Source organism: Dipteris shenzhenensis, chromosome 27 (genome assembly GCF_047967505.1).
Source record: "Dipteris shenzhenensis isolate YYH24624 ecotype China chromosome 27, Dip_SZ_1.0, whole genome shotgun sequence".
NCBI classification, from domain to species: Eukaryota; Viridiplantae; Streptophyta; class Polypodiopsida; order Gleicheniales; family Dipteridaceae; genus Dipteris; species Dipteris shenzhenensis.
The window spans coordinates 2,492,549-2,512,578 of record NC_141622.1 but is presented as its reverse complement, the minus strand read 5'-3'; the positions used below and the strand labels follow the sequence as shown (position 1 = coordinate 2,512,578).

Here is a 20,030-nt window from a genome sequence, read left to right as displayed (position 1 = left end):
ACGGCGACAACGTACTGTCATGAACATGGCCCGTTCCATGCTTTTTGCAGCCGAGTTGCCTCAACGTCTCTGGCCCGAAGCCGTCAATACTTCTGTCTATATCCTTAATCGCTGTCCTACTCAACCCATCCTGAACATGACGCCTTTTGAGGCCTTCTATGGCTATCGTCCTTCTATTTCTCATCTTCGTATCTTTGGCTGCCGCGCGTACACTCATACTCCCAATGATACTCGCGGTAAACTCGAACCTCGTGCTGAACTTTTTCTTCTAGTTGGCTACTCGGCAGAAGCCAAAGCTTATCGATTATTTGATCCTCGTACAAACAAAGTTTTGGTTCGCCGAGATGTGGTCTTCGATGAAAGAGCAGTGCTTAAAAAATCCTCTATTCTCTCTACTGATGACGTCTCTACTCCAGTTCCCTCCGACAATTCTCCACCCGAAATTCCTTCCTCTCCTCCCGAAACATCTCTTCCCCCACCAGGTTTTTCTCCTCCTGGCCATGAAAATAAGGTTTTCCGTCTCCGCAAAGCTCTTTATGGACTCAAACAAGCACCTCGATCATGGTTCCACCGGATAGACACCTTCCTCAAAACTAATGGTTTTCATTCTACTCCCTTTGATCCAAATTTATATATCCATCATTCGTCAGAGGGAGTCTGCTTTATTTTACTCTATGTCGATGATCTTTTGCTTTTAGGCTCCACTCCCACTACACTTCAGTACATTAAAACTCAACTCAGCATCACTTTTGAAATGATTGATCTCGGTCGGCTCTCCTATTTCTTAGGCATGGAAGTTGTACAACATTCTGGTGGTACTTTTGTTTCTCAACAGAAATATGCTCTTCAACTCCTTGATCAAATCATTCCTCATGAGCCTAAGCTGGCTGCCACTCCCTTAGATCCCACCGTAAAGCTCTCAAAAGACTTGGAGTCTCCTCCCTTTGATGAACATCTCTATCGCCAGGTTGTTGGCAAACTCCTCTGGCTCCTTCACACTCGTCCTGATCTTGCTTACTCCGTCTCTATTCTTAGTCAGTATTTTAATGAACCCAAGCTCACTCATTGGCATGCATGTATTCGTATCTTGCGGTTCATTCGTGATACTTACTCTTATGGTTTACATTTCAGACCAGGACTAACCCTACAGGGATACACTGATTCCGACTGGGCTGGTGACCCGGACAATCGTCGTTCTCATGGCGGCTATATTTTCTCGTTTGGCTCGGCACCTGTTTCTTGGTCTAGCCGTAAACAAGAGACTGTTGCTGGTTCTTCTACTGAGGCTGAATGCCGGGCCTTGTATGATTGTACCACAGAGGCCATATATCTCCGACAGTTTTTGACAGAATTGCACTTTCCTTGTACTGAACCCACGATCCTCTACGTCGACAACAAAAGTGCCATTGCTCTCGCAGGCAATCCCATTTTTTCCAACCGCACCAAACATGTCGGTGTTCACTTTCATTTTACTCGCGAGCAAGTGGAATTAGGTACTATTCGGTTGATCTATGTTCCAGCTGCCGATAATCATGCTGATATTCTTACCAAGCCGGTTAATCGCCCTACTCTTGAGCATCTCTGCCCACGGTTGGGGATTGGTTTACCTCCTCCTCTTTAACAGTATTTTTTCTCTTTGTGTACTTAAGGAAGTGAACAAATCCCCTGCGAGGGCACTCCTTCAAGTCTTTCTTTCTTTTTTTTTTGTACCATCATCTGGGCATTTAGTGAAGATGAAAACCTACTCTGTAGGCATCTCCATCTAAATGAAAACCCCCAAAATAAAAAAACAAAAACAAAAACAAAAAAAAAAAAAGGCTGATGAAGATGATAGATCACTCATGGAACACCTCTTTGCTTCTCCTGTCTGCATTGGACATTGAGAGGGGGTGTTAAGCCAGGCAATCTCCAATTCTCCACGATCAAATAAACAAGTACAAACACCACTGGTGCCTCTCCAAATCCTGTCAAAGAAACCCCGAATCGGAGGCAAACACCACAACCAAAGAAATGTCAAAAAGCCCCGGTTCAAAGGATAAACCAAATAAAAAATTTATTTAAAAAATGTTTTTCTGGTCTGACCAGATCTGGCCGACCAGATTGACCTGGTCGGTCAAAACTGACCAGGTCGGTCAACCTGTTGGTTGACCAACTCAAAGCCCCTTCCTATTTAAAGGGGGGGGGCTAGGTATTCAAACATAATCTCTCTTCCAGCTCCAGAGGTTCCTGCACACCCTGAGCCACTTCTGCCTCCTGGCTGCCTCCTCTGCTGCCTCAACTTCTGCCTCCTGGCTGCCTCCTCTACTGCCCTCTTTTCTGCCCCTCCTTTCTGCTCAGATTTGTCCTCCTTTCTGCTCCAGATCTGTCCCCTTTTTCAGCTCCAGATCTGCCCTCTTTTCTGCTCCAGAACAGCCTTCCTTTCTGCTTCAGTTCTGCTCTCCTTTCTGCATCAGATCAGCTCCAATTTCTGCTCCAGATCTGCCTTCTTTTAGCTTCAGATCTGTCCCAACTTCTGCTCCAAGATCTGCCCTCAACTTCTGCTCCAGATCTACCTCCAACTTCCGCTCCAGATTCTGTTCTTTCTATTCCAAATCTGCAGCAACCCCTGCATCAGTTTGCTGTCTCAGATTTGGTTCAGTTCCAACTTGTGGAGCTAGTGCAGAAGTCCACTACAGTTGTCAGGACTGACGTTTGTTTCCTCCAGAGCTTCTCTCATATCTTTACTTGTACTGAGTTCCGTTTGTGATATATATATCTTCTTCAGCCATTGATTGTCTTCAGTATTGTTTTATTTGTCTCCAAGTATTTTCTTTATAATCCAAAAAGGCTTGCATTAAAACTGAACATCTTGCTGAACGTGTTGAGCAGCGAGCTGTAAACTTCTCTTTCCAACCCCAGAATAGCATTCAAAACTCCCATGCTTTTCAAGTAAAGCATTCACTTCAAACTGATGAATCAAAATCATCTCGCTTGCCCACTTTTTTATATCCATGCAGCTCAGAACAATGAAGCTAGAAAATTGACTGCCATCTTGAAAAAGAGTTTGCACAAATTTGTTTTCCTAACAATTAACTTACAATGTTTCTTTAAGTCGATCCACATTTCTTCATACGAGCTCAATCCGATTTTCTATTACTTCAGAAGAGAAAAAGGCTCCCCAATATGAATCATTGCAAAAGTATCATCCCATAAATAAAGAAAAAGAAAAAGCACCTGAATCATTTCAGGAGGACCCTCATCCTTTGCAAGGACCCAGCTTGTAAGGTATGCTGCAAAGACGATGCTGACCGTGCATACCCCCAGCACAAAAACAATAATTGGAGAAGTGCATACACCGACATAGAACACTGCTCCAAAACATAAAAAAAGCAGCAGGTAATACACCCGCTTATTGAGACTGCATAGGACCTTTACAAGCTGCATTACACCAACAATAAGAAGTCAGCCTGCAGCCCTTTAAAAAGCTAACTATAGCGTTTCCCCAAAACACATCCATGAAAGTTTGCATCACATAAACAATTCAAAGGAGTCAGACCACAATGGAAATCGATGATTCTGCAACAGCAAGACCTTTAAGAACACGGTATAAAATGTACATTTCGGACAGCATCCACAAATTCCAAGCATTAGACTTAACCTTCTGCAAGATGGACTTTAAAAAACCATATAATGGAAGAACCCGCTAAGAAACCGAAACCTTGATCATCCTCCAACCCCCCCTCCCGCAAAAAAAAAAAGGGAATACAAGTAAAGAAAAGGAAACTCCAGTATGAAATCTTTTTTTAATTGCACTAAGCAAAGCTATAGGGTCCTGAATACTAAACAGTAAGCTACATAAGATCTTAAAAATCCTGCAATCTCTTATAGGTACCCTGAAAACATACATATGCTTATACCCCAAAGCTCCACAAAACTTGTAATACATTTCGTTTCCTCCCAAACAAAGGTTCTGTATCTCCAAAGTGCCCAAACAAACAGAACCCAAACAATAAAACAAACATAATCCAAACAACATATTGTTCAGAATCCAGAGTATGGTTATGAGGGACGATAACTACTCGTGAAGCTTGTCTTGGAAGTGTCTTATTCATACTAATATATCACTCAAGTACAGTTTTCAAAATAGAGGCTAGTTTGAGTGTGGCACATAAATGAAAGCATAAAGGCTAATGAGCTTTATTATATAAGTGTCATAAGAAAATAACTGCAAACTTCCACAACAAATTCAGCCAATCATAGCCATCACTTAGACCTTACCCAGCCGTGAGAAAAAGAAAGCTAGCTACGAGGAAAGCAAGGAACAAGAGAGCAAGAGAAAGACATCCGCAGCCATGTATGAAGCAAGATGGATCTGTGTGTCTCCGTTGTGTTCATTCCATATTCACATACAATTCTATAGCCTCAATCAAGGCATCAAATCTCTCCTAAATCAACTCAATCAACCCCTAGAATCGTGCTGAATCACACAAACTTAAAGTCGCACCTCACAACTTAGATCACACTCACACACATCATGTATCACCTTACTTGCTTTGAGTCATTTTTAGCCCTCTATAACATCCCTTGGTCTTCTGATGGTTAACATTTACAACCTCCACTACAATTGTCCATGTCCTCATGGACTTGTTTCGGCACATCATTTTTTTCCATGAGCAAACACGTGAAGTCGACTTTCGTTTACAGCCTTGCTGCCGGTCTTCTTCTGATCTCGTGCATGCAATGGTATGTCACATTGGTACTTCCATGGTTCATGGTTGTTTAGAGAGGTTGTTTAGAGACTGATCCTTGGAAACTCTTGTCGTCTTCATGCCAACTACCTCGATTTGTGTTTGGAGGGTGGATCCTTCAAAGCGCTTGTCTTCTTTATCCCAACTCCCTCCATCTTGTGTTTGGAGGGCGGATCCTTCGATGCTCGTCTTCTTCATGCCAACTCCCTCATGTTTGTGTTTGTGCTCTTTTGATTGATTCATAAAAACATGAATATTGGTGACCGAAGGGTACCTCTATGTGGTATCTCGTATGTGCATATGCTATAAAGATCTTAATGCAATACATACATGAGAAGGCTAAAGAGGTAAGGATCCCTCTTCCTTTTCTACTCTCTACTCTATGTGTAGACTTCTTGGTGTCCCTCGTCTAGCAGCATCATGGTGGACTCTCTTACTGCCAATCCATAATGCTCTCACCTCCTAAAGCTCCTCTCCCTCAGCCTCACCGACAACTGACTCAGATGCATAAAAGTCTGTAACAAAAGTCTGTGACGTGTCGATATCGGTGACCTGTGGCATCAGTCTCTGTTGCTCTCTGATCTGTCGCATCAATGTCTCTCCGTCGACGCATCTCAATCAAGTAGAGCCCAACACAACCCTGATCGTGAAAATGGATCAGCACTGTAAGTGGACCAAAGCCATGCCCCTCCTGAAAGAGGCAATGGTATCGACCTCGTATCTCATACTAGACTCAGCAGACACATAGAAATGCTCCTCCGTCTTGATCTCCTCCATCTGGCATAGTGTGCAAGTCCTCTTCTCTCTAGGCATGCCTGCAACTCTCCCTGCCTCAATCCACAGCTGATGTGATGAGACTAGCAACTGACAGATGGCAACCCTCAGTGCATGTGAGACTCTCTGTCCTCGAGATACTGAGGTCTAATGACAAGACCGTGCTCTAAGACCCTCAGGAGTGGTCATGGTAAAACTGGATCTTGGTGAGGAACTCCTCTCCCTCCAAGCCCTAGATGTATGGAGCTGGAGGAGGTGCAACCGTATGATACAATTGATCTCATCTCATGGGATCATCTCGGGTGGTGCATCTCGACTATACTGAAAAGGGGGAAGTTTGCCCATTTGAATGCCGTGGCTACCAAAGCACGTGGATATCCGTGTATACCAAGCCGTATCAATACTGCTCTCTACTAGAGAGAGAGAGAGAGAGAGAAGGAAAGCAAGAAACAAGAGAACAAGAGGAAGACATCAGGAGCCATAGATGAAACAAGAAGGATCTATGTGTCTGTTGGCTTCATTCCATATTCAAATACAATTTTATAGCCTCAGGCAAGGCATCGAATCTCTCCTAAATCAACTCAATCAGCCCCTAGAATCACAACTCACAACTTAGATCACACTCACATACATCACGTATCACCTTACTTGCTATGAGTCCTTTTTAGCCCTCTATTACATGGTCTTCGTCCCTTGGTCTCTTGACAGTGAGAGCACCTCTCAACACAATAGCAATCTTCAAATCACTCCATTGGACAGCCAAATCAAAGACCCCCCTTACCTGCCAAACGTTGACTACAATATACTCAACTATATGATTTTGAGCCCCATCTTTCAATCTGAGTACAGCATTAAGTGATTACATTTGTACATAAATCTAGTCTAGTCACATTTGTTTCTCGTTTAGCTAGCTATGATTGACTCAAACAGGCACACCCTCTTGAGACGCATGAACCTCATTGTATGGGAAATTAGAGGTCCCTAGGTACAGGATGAATAGGAACGAATACCACTATTTAGCTAGCTACCATTCACTCAAACAGCACAATCCCATTGCTATAGGATGAATAGGAACAAATGCCACTTGGGCCCACACATGAAGCAGTTATGAGGAAACTAGTGTGGGGCAGCTTGGCAGCCATGCCCATAGTGTGAGCCAGCCTAGAAGGCCCAGAAACAGCCATCCACAGCCACGTAGAGGCAGGACAGCAGCAGCACCACACCCAAGACTGACATCAACAGCCAAGTCACCAGCCAAACTCCGTAAATTGCATAGATACGTGGGACAACCAAATACTCACAAGCGGCAGCAACACCAGCTGTACCAACAGGTTGGCACAGACTACCATGTGAGCAGGGTCAGAGATCGGCCAAATATGCTACAGGGTGGGACCTGTAAAAGCCCATATCTTTCGACAAAAGAGAGCAGCCAGGGTGGGACCTGTAAAAGGCCATATCTTTAGACATTTTTGCAACCTGTGCTACTCCAGCTCGGCCCAGTGCATGTGTGTAACTCGAGCTGCTCCTGCTGCCTGAAACAGCCACAACAAACAACCACCATTCATAAGAGCTTCCCAAGCAGCCTATTCTGTGCCATTCCCTGCCGTTTGGCAGCGCCGCCACGCTCCTAAACCAGCTGCTCTGCTCCAGCCAACCGGTCTATCAAATCATCCGAGCGAGGTAGAAAATATTGATTCTTACTTGTCACTTTATTTAACCATTTGTAATCTACGCACATCCTCCACGAACCACCTCTCTTCTTTGTTAAAAGGACAAGTGAACCCCAAGGTGATTTACTTGGGCGGATATAACCCATGTTTAGATAATCTTGAAGCTGTGAAACTAACTCGTCCTCCGATACACATCATAATGAGAAGTGTTTAATATATTCCAAAGCTGCATCGTAGATACAATAGGCTCATGAGAAAAGGGAAAATCATCACATTTAATACAAACTTGGGTGTCCTTATCCAAAAAGGAGAGTATGATCTTTCCATCCGATCTCAATATCGTGGGTTTTAAACTACTCTATTCCGATCAACAAGTCCACATGTTCCAAGTGCATAACATAGCACGTAAGAGTATCTGTCTAGTCTTGAATCCAGATAGAAAGTTCGTCGACCTTGCGATCCCAAAACTGCTTCCTAGCTGGAAGCTGCACCTCATAGGTGTGATCGCTAGGCGCAACAGCCTTTTGCACATTTTTGACTTGTTTCAGGCTTCACCAAACTTGTCCGTACAGACAGCCATCCATACAGATGTACGGATCTGTACAATTGCAGTTGCAGACGTCCGTACACAATGCCAATCAGTTTTTCTGTTCGTCTAATGCAAACTCAGCATTTCCATCCGTACAGTAGTGACTTCTGCCAATTTTCAATTTTTCCACCTGTGCCAGACTTGAGCAGCTGCTGAGTTAATTTTCGTTCATATTGGCTTGGATTTTTTTGGACATTGCAGTGATGGGGCTTTCAAGTTCTTTGGCAAGCACATTGGAGTCAAGAGTTAGAGATTTACAGACCTTTAGAGGTTTACTTGAATTTGCCCTCTTCTTGGTTTAATTACCCTCTCAATTTGCAGTTAGATTGCACTGGGAGAGTAAAATTCTGTATTTTCCCTTCCTTTTGCACAATTGCCCTCTCAAAATTTCGGGCTCTGCTCCACTTGTTCTTGGAATTGACCCTTGTGTCTTTGGGGTTCCTAGGTCCCCGCATCGCAAATTGCAGCTGTATGCCCTTGATTGAGTAGCTGGACAGAATTCTGCAGGACAGAATTTTGTTAGACAGATTTTTGCCGGCAGATTTGCGCATTTGGCAGTGTTGAGCAGCACATGCACTTGGCTGTCTTTTTTGCTTGACATTTACAGATTTGCAGTCACCTTTTTTATCATTGTAGTGATAGCCTTGAGGCCTTTGACATCTGCAGAGCACTAAACTTTTTTGGGGACTTTAGCAATGGCAAACAATGATTTGCTTGGAATGCTTTCAGCTGAGGTGAGCTTGATGGCACCAACTATCCCATGTGGTCATACAAGGTGTGCCACTTGTTCGTTGCCAAGAATTCTTGGGGTATTGTTGCAGGACCACAGGTCAGACCTGCCTCTCAAGCACAAGCACCTGCTGCTAGAACACCCACTACAGGTGGTCTACCGTTGCTACATCTGGATCGCAGGCACATGCCTTCATTGCTTTGTCTTGCAAGATGTTTATTATACCTCATGTTCGGTCTTGCAGGACAGCCAAGGCTGCATGGTATACTCTGGCTAATCCTTATAAGATTCGGAATGAAGCCAAGGTTACCTTGTAGTTGGACAGTGCTAAGATGGATGAACACAACAGCATGGATGCCTACCTCAAGAAAGTCAGGGACTTTAGAGAGCAGCTATCAATGTTGATGAGATTGTGCCAGATTCTCAAGTGGTTTTGATGACATTGAATGGACTACTTGATTCTTATCAATGCTTTGCTATGACGTTGAGGTTAGTGCCACGGGTCACCCCAACCAATACACCTTCGATAGCTTGTTACATTACTCTTGCAGAAGGAGCAGACGCTCAAATGGGGCTGCCTCCATCAATGCGGACCAAGCCTTTGCCATGGATAACAAAGGCAAAAGAGAGGGGGCAACAATTTCACCAAGCCCAAAACTTCTTGTGGTACCTCATCTTCTTCTACCCCGGCTGATAGGAAAAGCGTTGCAGCTATTGCAAGAAACTCGGAAATGACATCTCCGAGAGTCAGAGGCACATTGCTTCAGAAAGAAAGAAAGTATTAACGTCTTCAGGAGACCTCGCGGGTCTATGAGACAAGATACAAGATATATGTAACCCATACAAGCCACTGTGGGCTGAAGCAAAGGGCTCACTAAGGCCCTTGCTAAGTGCTAAGTGCTAAGTGCTAAGTGCAAAGGGCTCACTAAGGCCCTTGCTAAGTGCTAAGTGCTAAGTGCTCTCCTAGAACTCTGTATCTGATGGGCTACATCGAGAGTAATGCCTCATCTTTGGCGGTCCCCTCTCAAGAGGGCTGAGATAGGTCAGACCTCAATCGTGTGCTCTGGTCGCCCCACGTGTCGTGTGTGGTCTCCGCGTCTCGTCCAGCCACATCCTGGTGACGGGTCTCACTGATGATCCATAGTGCTCTCATCTCCTCGAGCTCCTCCCCCTCGATCTCATCTGGTGCTGCTCGAGCCCCTCCTGAAAGAGACAGTGGTATCGACCTTGGATCTCATAGTAGGCCGCACAAACACACAGAAAATGTGACCCGCTGCTCTCTAGGTATGCCGCCCGCTCTCCCATCCTCAATTCGCAACTAGTGGGACAAGACTCGTATCTGTTCAATAGCAATCTCTCCTAGCCTCGAAATACTAGGGCCTGATGATGAGACCATGCTCCGATATCCTCAGAAAGTGGTCATGATAAAACTGGGTCTTGGTGGGAAACTCCTCATCCCCCCCCCAGCCCGAGATGTTTGAAGCTGGAGAAGGTCTAACCGTATGATACGCTTAATCTCATCCTGTGGAAGGAGCTCTGGTGGTGCATCCATGCTGTACTGAAAGGGGGGGAGCCTATCCATCTGAATACCGTGGCTATCAAACCATGTTATCAAAGCCTCTCTTTGCTAGTCGTCGAGATGACTCCAGTGCCAGTCTCGGTAATCTCCACTGAGATAGGGCCCAAACTCTGTGGAGAAAAGCCACGGTCTCGAAGAGGGCGTCCACCTGGAGAGGTGTCATGGCGAACTCTGCATGTATGATCTGATGGGGAACTAAAGACTTACTCCGAATCATCCTAGATCCCATAATCACGTGTAGCCTCTCAAATCCCTTCCAATCAGTAGCTGAAATGTCACTCCCCCAAAAAGGTGCTACATACATGGCAGTCGGTCTCACGAGAGTCAAAAAGCCAGCCCTTCGTCAGTGGATCTTGGAAATGCGCCTGGAAGCACTGTCTCTCTAGTTGGACCAAGGCGCCCTTCCGTCGTGTGAGTCGTGCTCTAGCGGCATGGGTCATCGTGAAGCCTGGTCCCTTGAATACTGCCCCTAGGTACGTGTAGGACTGCACTATCTCCACTCGCTCCCCTCGATAACTGAAACTACATCGACGTCGATGTCGATGAAGCTCTACTTGGGATGTGTTGAAGATCATAACCTTGGTTTTCCCAAGGTTGACTGTCAGGTCCCTCTCTCTGTAGAACATCTCCAAGGCCTCTAGGTGTTTCTAAATGAGGACTATGTCATCTGCATATAGTAGTATATGTACCATCAAATCAGCCAATAGGGAGCCCTCTCGTCCTAGGCAATCAACAAAGGATGTGATCTCATCAATGTATTGCCCGAAGAAAGTCGGTGAGAGGGGGCAACCCTGCTTCACCCCTATGGTGCTCTCAACCCAATCTGATAGCCCCCCAAGAGCGCGGACTCGCCCTCTGACGGACTCGTATAGACTCATCACTCCCCAAATCATGACCTCTAGGAGATGCAGCTCATGTAGTCGCCTGATCAAGTGAGAGCGAGGGACTGTGTCAAAAGCCTTCCGAAAGTCCACAAAGCAAGTATACACCTTCTGGCGCCTTGAAGATGAACTCAACCTTATGCAAATTCAAGCCGATACCATCCTTTGAGATGATGTGGCCTTCCAAACAGCCATTTTCAATCCCCCTTGTGCTCTCTTCCCCTAGATAGATCTGACACCGTCATGTGCTGTCTATTTCTCCTTCTTCTCTTCCAACCCTTTCTCCCCTGTCTGCTCTCTACAAGGTCTTGCAATGACAAATGTTTCTACAGTCCATGAGCACAGCCATGAGGCACAAAATATAGCTCATGATGAGTGGGCACTTGATTTCACTGCCACTACAATCCATTGGAGCATGATGCATCTATGTCCTTGTAGATTTCATGTCCGACTAGTATTTTGATAGTGGTGCTTCCAAGTGCATCCTGCAAAAACTTATTTCAGTACTTGAGTGATGCACCTAAGGGGGGCATTGTCACATGTGCCACCAAGGCATCTTATACAATGAGAGGGATTGGTTGAGTTCAAGTAACTTAGTGTCAAGGGATGTAGTGACTCTTTTGGAAGTGTTATATTTCGAGGTATAGAAAAATACATGATTTCTATCTCAGTCATCTCTACCAAATGGTTTCAGAGTCACTTTTTACGGTTATTGAAACCCGCCTTCAGTTTCCTAAAGGGCAGTAGACCATAACTTGCATTGCATATTCATTAAACACAGCCTCATTGCATCATTTCCAACCACTTAACTTAAACAACACCACTTAGAAAACAATTTGAGAAATAACTAGATGGAGGCGAGAGTGCCCCTGCTCAATGAAACCAAGTACAGGACACCACACTGGCCCCAAGCACTTGGCGCCCCTTCCGGTATTTATTTATTTCTTTAGGAATGAAATTGGTACACACAACAAGAGCTCTCCCTTGTGCTCTGCCCGACGGGCAATTCCACTGTCCAAGCCAAACCTTGGCTATAAACTGCATTCCATCCTAGTGCACACACTAGCACCCAAGTGCCAAAGCAAAGCTAAGGCATTCACCATTTGTCCATCACCAACTGTAAAAGTAACGTCCATGACCAACTGTAAAAGTATCCAAGCATTCCACAAAGACTGTAACCAACTGTTAATGACCAAGCATCCAGACACTTCCCAAAAAATCTCCAAATGCAATCACATGAAAAGGATAGCGACAAGAGAACTCAAACCAGCTTCAACTGACTGCAATCCAGCTCCGAAACACCTCCAGAAGCAACACATCCAGCGGTGAGGCTAGCAGGAGTAACAGGCAGCTAGGAGAGGGGACGGAAGAGAGGGATTACGAGCTGGAATCAGAGAGAGAGAAAGAGCAAGAGGATCACGGGCAGGAAAGAGAAGATGAGCAGGCCGTACAGCAAGGGAAAGGGGCCGTACAACAGGAAAAAACGTCCGTACAGCAGTCTTTGGAATCCGTGCAGCAGCAGTAGCAGCAAATTAGCGTCCGTACAGCCAGCAAATAAACGTCCATACAGCCAGCAAAATCACTCGTACTAGCAGGAAAATCATCCGTACAGTCCGCCTTGGATCCCGTACAACAGCACGTCAAAGGTCCATACAATCAGCCTAGAAAAGCGTGCATCTGTCCGTACAGCCAGCAATTGATGCAATTCAGCCACCTTGGCTCACATGCCAATCAAAAGTTCTGTCCGTACAGCAGGCCACCGTACAGCTGGTACGGACACCTTAAATGCAGTTTTTGCAGTTTGTACAGCCGTACGGACTGCCTCGAGATGCGTGCAGGCCAGACATGCAAGGAGTCAAGCCTTCCTTGCACTTCGTACGGCGTGCCCTCTTCACCTTGGGATGCGTGAAAGAAGAGAGACAAAACCAACGTCCAAAATCTCGCTTTTTGCCTTGGAAGGAGAGGAAGAGAGTAGGTGTGCATGAGAGAATGCCACGTGGCCCCCTCATTAAAGCTCTAACCCTTGCAAACCAATGGAACATTGGTTTGCCCCTCACATTAAAATCCTAACCCCTTCTAACCAATGAAACATTGGTTTCCTTGGGCCTAACTTTAAGACCCCTCTAAACCTTGCCTTGCCCCTAGCAAGTAGGCCTAGTGTGTTCACCTAGGGACTTCTGGGAAGTGTCTCTTCCCCTGGGCTAGCCCCCTAAGCCAAAGTAAGTCACGGTTCATAACTTCACGTCCCCGTGACATACCCTCCTCTTGAAACAGCAAACTATCAAGTTTGCTGCTATAAACATAAACCACCAGCAATGATGATATGGTTTAGGAGAGCGCGCGTGTCCATCCATATATCAATGCATCATCCATGTGGAGTGACTAGTACACTCATCATAGAAGTCCCGTAGCAGATGTATTGTCAGCAAACAATACCTCGGGTGAGACATATAATGTCATCAAGCGACTTCTAGATACCGTGAGCCTGTCTGTTGACAAGGGGGTGGAACTACCCCCCTCTTGAGCATCAGGCAATGCTCTAGACATATGCTCAGCTGAGCCTGAAGGAGCTACAACCGAAGTCAGCTCAAAGCACAACAACTGAGTTGACTACACCACTCTGAGTGAAATCTGCTAGTTCACTCGCCTCCAATAACTTGAACCACACACACATCACAATAATGCATCCTAGGAACATAGATCCCGGTACTCGAAATCCTTTCAGACTTGCATCACCGCAAGCTGAATCGGTTCAGCCGATCTACGCTAGACTTGGATCCTTGTCTCATGGTTCAAATCAAAAACCAACTAGCATGTACTAAATGGATTTACTGCTCGAGCTATGCCGGGCAACAAGAGCATCCAAAACAGGCATGTGATACATGGATGTGCTGCTCTAGCCATGTTGGGCAACAAGAGCAATCCAACAGTAACAAGGACTACTTATTCTGCAATTTACCATTCAGCCTAGAAGAGGAGACTCTCCATCTTCTGACTGATACAAAAATCAACAAAACTAGCAGGGAAGAACCATCCTGCAAATTACTATGCAAAGCTAGCAGGGAATGAACATCCTGCAAATAACAAAGCAGCCTAAAAAGAGGAGACTCTCCAATTTCTGGCTGTTACAATTATTCATACCAATATTACTGCTTTTTACAAAAGGAAAACAAATCTCCTAGCGCGCGTGGCTGTCCTTTTTCGCTTCTTGTGCTCCCATAGGTTGTTTCCGTTTACGATTGGGGCAATCTTTGGCCTGATGGCCCTCTTCTTTGCAAAGGAAACACTTTCCAGCTACAAATAGGGCTTGCCGTTCCTCAGGAGACATCTCTCTTTGGTACTGGGCTTACTATTAGGTCGCTGGTCCACATCAAACTTGACTTTGGTTGTCTTGGCAGATTTCCTTTTCGTGAAAGAGTCATCCTGCTGCTTACCTTTGAATCCTGGAGTCATCCCTTGCATGAGAGCATAGGCTGTAGTAGCATTCTCAATCAGTTGAGATATGTTGGAGACCTTTGTCTTGGTGCAATAGTCACGAAGCTCCTTTGGCAGCCCACAACAATACTTTTCCACCTGCTCAGACAATGATACGGTCCTATACGAGCTGACTGGCAATAAGGCCTCCCATAACTTTTTGTTATACTCTTCAAGATTCTTACAGTTTGCGGCATCCAGCTTATGCCATGCTGTCATTATATCCACTTCAAAAGTGGTGGTGAGCCAAGCAGATGAGGAAACTTGCTTGAACTCAATCCGGAAACTTGCTTGAACTCAATCCAAGTGTTAGGGGCTTTACCCTGCAAAAGCAATTTGGTCCACCATTGGGAGTGTGTTACCCTTCAAGAAGGTGGCTGCCTTTCGTACCTTGAAAGACTCTGTGAAATGACCACCGGAATAGGCAGCATCAAACTGTTGCACAAATGTCAGAGCCTTCAATCTATCCTGCATCCCATTGAAGGTTTCTAACTTCACAGCTGCCCCTCCCTCCTTATAATCTTTCAGCTTACCTTTGGGAGTAAGATTATCATAAACTGGGGGCTGTAAATATGGTGGAGGCATCGTGAATCCCATATTCTGTACCATATCGCCTGTGCCCATGGTGGGGTTGACCATTCCAGATCCCATTCCTTGCATCTGTGGCACACTCCAAGTGTTGCTTATCATTCCTGGCATCGCTGTCTGCATACCGGGCTGCATCCCTATGTTTGCATACATCATATTGGCATTTGCAGGGGGCATTCCACCCTCCATATGCTGCTGCAAATTCTGCATTCCTGGCTGGAAACTACCCAAGTATGTACCAGGCATACCAAGCCCTTCGGTGGGCTGTCCCACCATTGACTGGAAAACCGATCCTCCGCCAAAATATCCTGGATGCTTCATGGGCTAAGGAAGGACTTGCTGTCCTTGATTAACTGAATGAAAAGTATTGACATTACCTGCTACAGGGGTGACTGTGGGCATCTCTGGTGGATGTCTACTGAAAGATACACGCCTCTGAGTCGTCTTATGCTTTGTCTACTTCTTCTCAGCTGTCTTTTGCATTTGTAACTAAAAAAAACATTGGGATCAAGCTCCTCTGCCTCATCTAACTCGTCCTGCGAATCCTCAGTGGCATGCTCAAGAGAAACATGCTGTCCCTCATCATTTTGCTCTTCTTCACCCTCACTGGTGTTGTGCTCCATCTTAAAGCTGTCTACTTCCTGCTCGGAGATAGTCAGTGATCTCTCGCGGTGCAACATGATTGTTGATGATATGGCTGTAACAAAAATGCAATGGGGCTTTCTTCACCCAACACTCCCAGGGCTCACCTCTGTAGGAAGATGGTGATATCCCGGCAATGGAACCACTAAAACCGGCCAGTTTCCTAAAGGGCAGTAGACCATAACTTGCATTGCATATTCATTATTCACAGTCTCATTGCATCATTTCCAACCACTTAACTTAAACAACACCACTTAGAAAACAATTTGAGAAATAACTAGATGGAGGCGAGAGTGCCCCTGCTCAATGAAACCAAGTACAAGACACCACACTGGCCCCAAGCACTTGGCGCTCCTTCTGGTATTTATTTATTTCTTTAGGAATGAAATTGGTACATACAACAAGGGCTCTCCCTTGTGCTCTGCCCCACGGGCAATTCCACTGTCCAAGCCAAACCTTGGCTATAAACTACATTCCATCCTAGTGCACACACTAGCACCCAAGTGCCAAGGCAAAGCTAAGGCATTCACCATTTGTCCATGACCAACTGTAAAAGTATCCAAGCATTCCACAAAGACTGTAACCAACTGTTAATGACCAGGCATCCAGACACTTCCAAAAAATCTCCAAATGCAATTACATGAAAAGGATAGCGACAAGAGAACTCAAACCAGCTTCAACTGACTGCAATCCAGCTCCGAAACACCTCCAGAAGCAACACATCCAGCGGTGAGGCTAGCAGGAGTAACAGGCAGTTAGGAGAGGGGACGGAAGAGAGGATTACGAGCTGGAATCAGAGAGAGAGAAAGAGCAGATCACGGGCAGGAAAGAGAAGATGAGCAGGCCGTACAGCAAGGGAAAGGGGCCGTACAACAGGAAATAAACGTCCGTACAGCAGTCTTTGGAATCCGTGCAGCAGCAGCAGCAGCAGCAAATTAGCGTCCGTACAGCCAGCAAATAAACGTCCGTACAGCCAGCAAAATCACTCGTACTAGCAAGAAAATCATCCGTACAGTCCGCCTTGGATCTTGTACAACAGCACGTGAAAGGTCCATACAATCAGCCTAGAAAAGCGTGCATCTGTCCGTACAGCCAGCAATTGATGCAATTCAGCCACCTTGGCTCACATGCCAATCAAAAGTTCTGTCCGTACAGCAGGCTAGCAATCCGTACAGCAGCGTTGAAAGCACCGTACAGCTGGTACGGACACCTTAAATGCAGTTCTTGCAGTCTGAACAGCCATACGGACTGCCTCGAGATGCGTGCAGGCCAGAAATGCAAGGAGTCAAGCCTTCCTTGGACTTCGTACAGCGTGCCCTCTTCACCTTGGGATGCGTGAAAGAAGAGAGAGACAAAACCAACATCCAAAATCTCGCTTTTTGCCTTGGAAGGAGACGAAGAGGGTAGGTGTGCATGAGGGAATGCCACGTGGCCCCCTCATTAAAGCTCTAACCCTTGCAAACCAATGGAACATTGGTTTGCCCCTCACATTAGAATCCTAACTCCTTCTAACCAATGAAACATTGGTTTCCTTGGGCCTAACTTTAAGACCCCTCTAAACCTTGCCTTGCCCCTAGCAAGTAGGCCTAGTGTGTGCACCTAGGGACTTCTGGGAAGTGTCTCTTCCCCTGGGCTAGCCCCCTAAGCCAAAGTAAGTCACGGTTCATAACTTCACGTCCCCGTGACAGTTATCGTTGTGCCGTGTATGACAAGCGGCATGATAACTACATTGTACTTACTAGCACAATCTCCAAAGGGCAAATGCAGTCTGTAATTTCACACACGCATTTATGGCATGAGAGACCAGGACATCTCAACTATTGTTGTAAAAATCCATCCTAAGGACATGGTGGTAGAACTTCCACCCATACATGTCTGTGAGGGTTGCTCGTTTAACAAAGAATGGGACTATTGGTGCATCCAAGAAGTTGCATTGAGTACATAGTGATGTATGCAGGGGGTACTCATATACTTTGCCAACTTTGTGGATGACTTCACTAGACACACTAGGCTTTATCCCTTGAAATCCAAGTCCGATGTCTTTGCTTGTCTAATGCACTTCCTTGCCATGGTTGAAAATGAGAGCACAAACAAGCTCTTGACTCTATGCACTGATAGGGGGGTGAATTCAAGTCCTATGGATTTTATGATTCTTTAGCAGCCCAAGGCGTTATAGATCAGTGCACTTTGCCATACACTCCACAGCAGCATGGAGTCGCAAGGTGGAAGAACTAGGCATTGATGGAAATGGCTAGATACATGCTTAAGGGGAAGCCTTTGTCCAACAAATTTTGGTTGGATATCTGTCAGGAGTAAAACAAGACAGAGCAGATCAACTATAAGAAGTCTGTTCCTGAGAACACTTGAGATACATCCTGTTCCAGACTAATCGCAATTGAATAACTTTGAACTATGGAGGTCTCTGTTTAGCAGACTTCCAAGTACCAAACTAGAGCAGAACCATAATCCTGCTACAATCAAGTTAAATATATGGTAAGCTTACAAGTTGACAGTTTGCCCCTCTGACAAACATATGCCTCTTGTCTCTGGCAAGTGGTGGTTCCCCTGCTAAGCACAGAGAAATGTGAGAAGCAATATGTTTGTACACTTGGAAAGCGCCTCATGAACTGAAATTGATCATGCAAACAGGGCTTCATTGATTGTTAATAGCGAGCACCTGGCTTCATAAGGCTACAGTACCCCCAACCTTACAAATTGAAAATTTGAAAAAAAAAAAAGTAAACACAGCCAAGGGAGGGGAGAGAGAGAGAGAGGCACACAAAAAGAACTCCTTAGCAAGCAAGCGGAGCTTACGTTCTCATTGGTACCCAAGCACAAAATGCCATCTAGAATTTGAAAGATTCCCAAACTTTCTGAACATATGTTAGTACTAAACAGACGTCACTGACGGTAAAGCTATCGTTCATTATTCCCACAAATGGCAATTTATTCTCAGAAGGGCAACCCAACATATAAACAAAACACCCAAACTTGCCAATGGTTTTGCAATGATCATTACTCGCAGCTATGGACCTTACAATTGCTTTAAAATTATCCCAAATAATTGATATGTTGAAAGTTGAATTTCACTGATTTGTCGTCCCAATATGGGAGATAAATATATGAGTTTGGACAAACCGACTCGGTTCAGATGAAAGGGAATGACTTCTAATGAAAGCACAGAGACAATGCATGCATACTCATTTCAGAAGAAAAAAATGGAAATTTATTCAAAGCCAGGGCACAATGCAGAGCCATTATTTCAGAATAACACACGGCAGAACTTACCCACGGTACTTGAGGTTTGCTCCGCAAAGCAGGGAAGGTCTTTGCCTTTTCCTGATAAGGACCCATTAACGCTACCTCCACATCGCCACGACTGCTGTCCATCATGCTTGCAGCTGATGATACAGTTCTGCGAGCAACTATGGGAATGTGTTCCCCTACCGGAACTAAGTCGATTCCAGATCCAAGCCGCTGAATTTTGGCAGGCTTAATAGAGAAGAATGCGGCACACAGTGTGTGCCACACTCCTCTCTGCTTGTACTATCTGCTCGCTCCAAAGGAGTGCACAGAGGTAGTGCTTACAAAAGCCTGCAATCCACAAACAAGCATTCTGGTCAAGAGAAGGCGCGTATAAAATTTGCAAGACGACCAAGAAAGGTAATGTCTAAATCCTCCTTTTAATAGATCTGACACTTGCGATGAAATACGACGTGACAAGACGAGAAAGGCTTTTGTCCAGGTTCAGAAGATATGAAATTGCAGCCAGAGCCGGAGGACTGGCTTGATGCAGCAATTGGTACGAAGAGCACAAATGAAAGAGGGAGGTATAAATGCACAAACTAAGAGCAGAGTGAAACTTGCCTGGCGCAGCACTCGCGAAAACGTGATCCGAATACAAATCGCATGTACACTGGATTGATCTGCAAGGAGAATCAATGTGCCAGAGCAATTAGCTCAAAGGAGAAAGTTCACGAAAAAATTGAGCGACTGAATCTGCAATAAGGCAGCTGGGAAAAGGCAGATCAACAAGCAGGTGAGGTACGTGCAAACGATCAATGCGCGGAAGAAGCTTAAACAACCCTAATCAGGTGAGCTCCCTGTCGGGTTGGTGGACATTCTAACATGCGCTTGGGTCTCGCTTAAAGTTGGGTGAGGGAATGCCACTTGGCTAAAGGTGATGGGTAAAACACCTTCTTGGACCACTCTTTTAGTCATCAATTATTGGCGCACGTACCGCGTTCATATGAAAATGTAACGCATTCACATACCTTCTTGGACGATCAGCTCAATGCTCCATCTCCTCACCCAGCCAGAGCCCAGTCGTAGGGCGCCTGCTTTAGGGTAGGCCCAGGGCAAGGTGCGCCTAGATA

At 45.5% G+C, this 20,030-nt stretch overlaps 1 protein-coding gene across 2 annotated transcripts in view; it reads right to left on the bottom strand.

Annotated features, from left to right (window-relative positions):
- LOC147883732 (pyrophosphate-energized membrane proton pump 2-like) overlaps positions 1–19,796 on the bottom strand; it is a 78,805-nt gene extending 59,009 nt beyond the window's left edge. Inside the window, exons 1-4 of one of the 2 annotated variants that reach the window (XM_087399142.1) lie at positions 19,703–19,796; positions 19,522–19,580; positions 18,943–19,248; positions 3,214–3,417 (exon numbers count right to left, since the gene is read on the bottom strand). In XM_087399142.1, the coding sequence (XP_087255268.1) occupies positions 3,214–3,417; positions 18,943–19,047 (309 nt within the window). In that variant the 5' untranslated portion in view covers positions 19,048–19,248; positions 19,522–19,580; positions 19,703–19,796. The remainder of the gene's footprint in view (positions 1–3,213; positions 3,418–18,942; positions 19,249–19,521; positions 19,581–19,702) is intronic. The other variant, XM_087399143.1, reaches the window with a different exon arrangement.
- Positions 19,797–20,030: the final 234 nt, after the last annotated feature.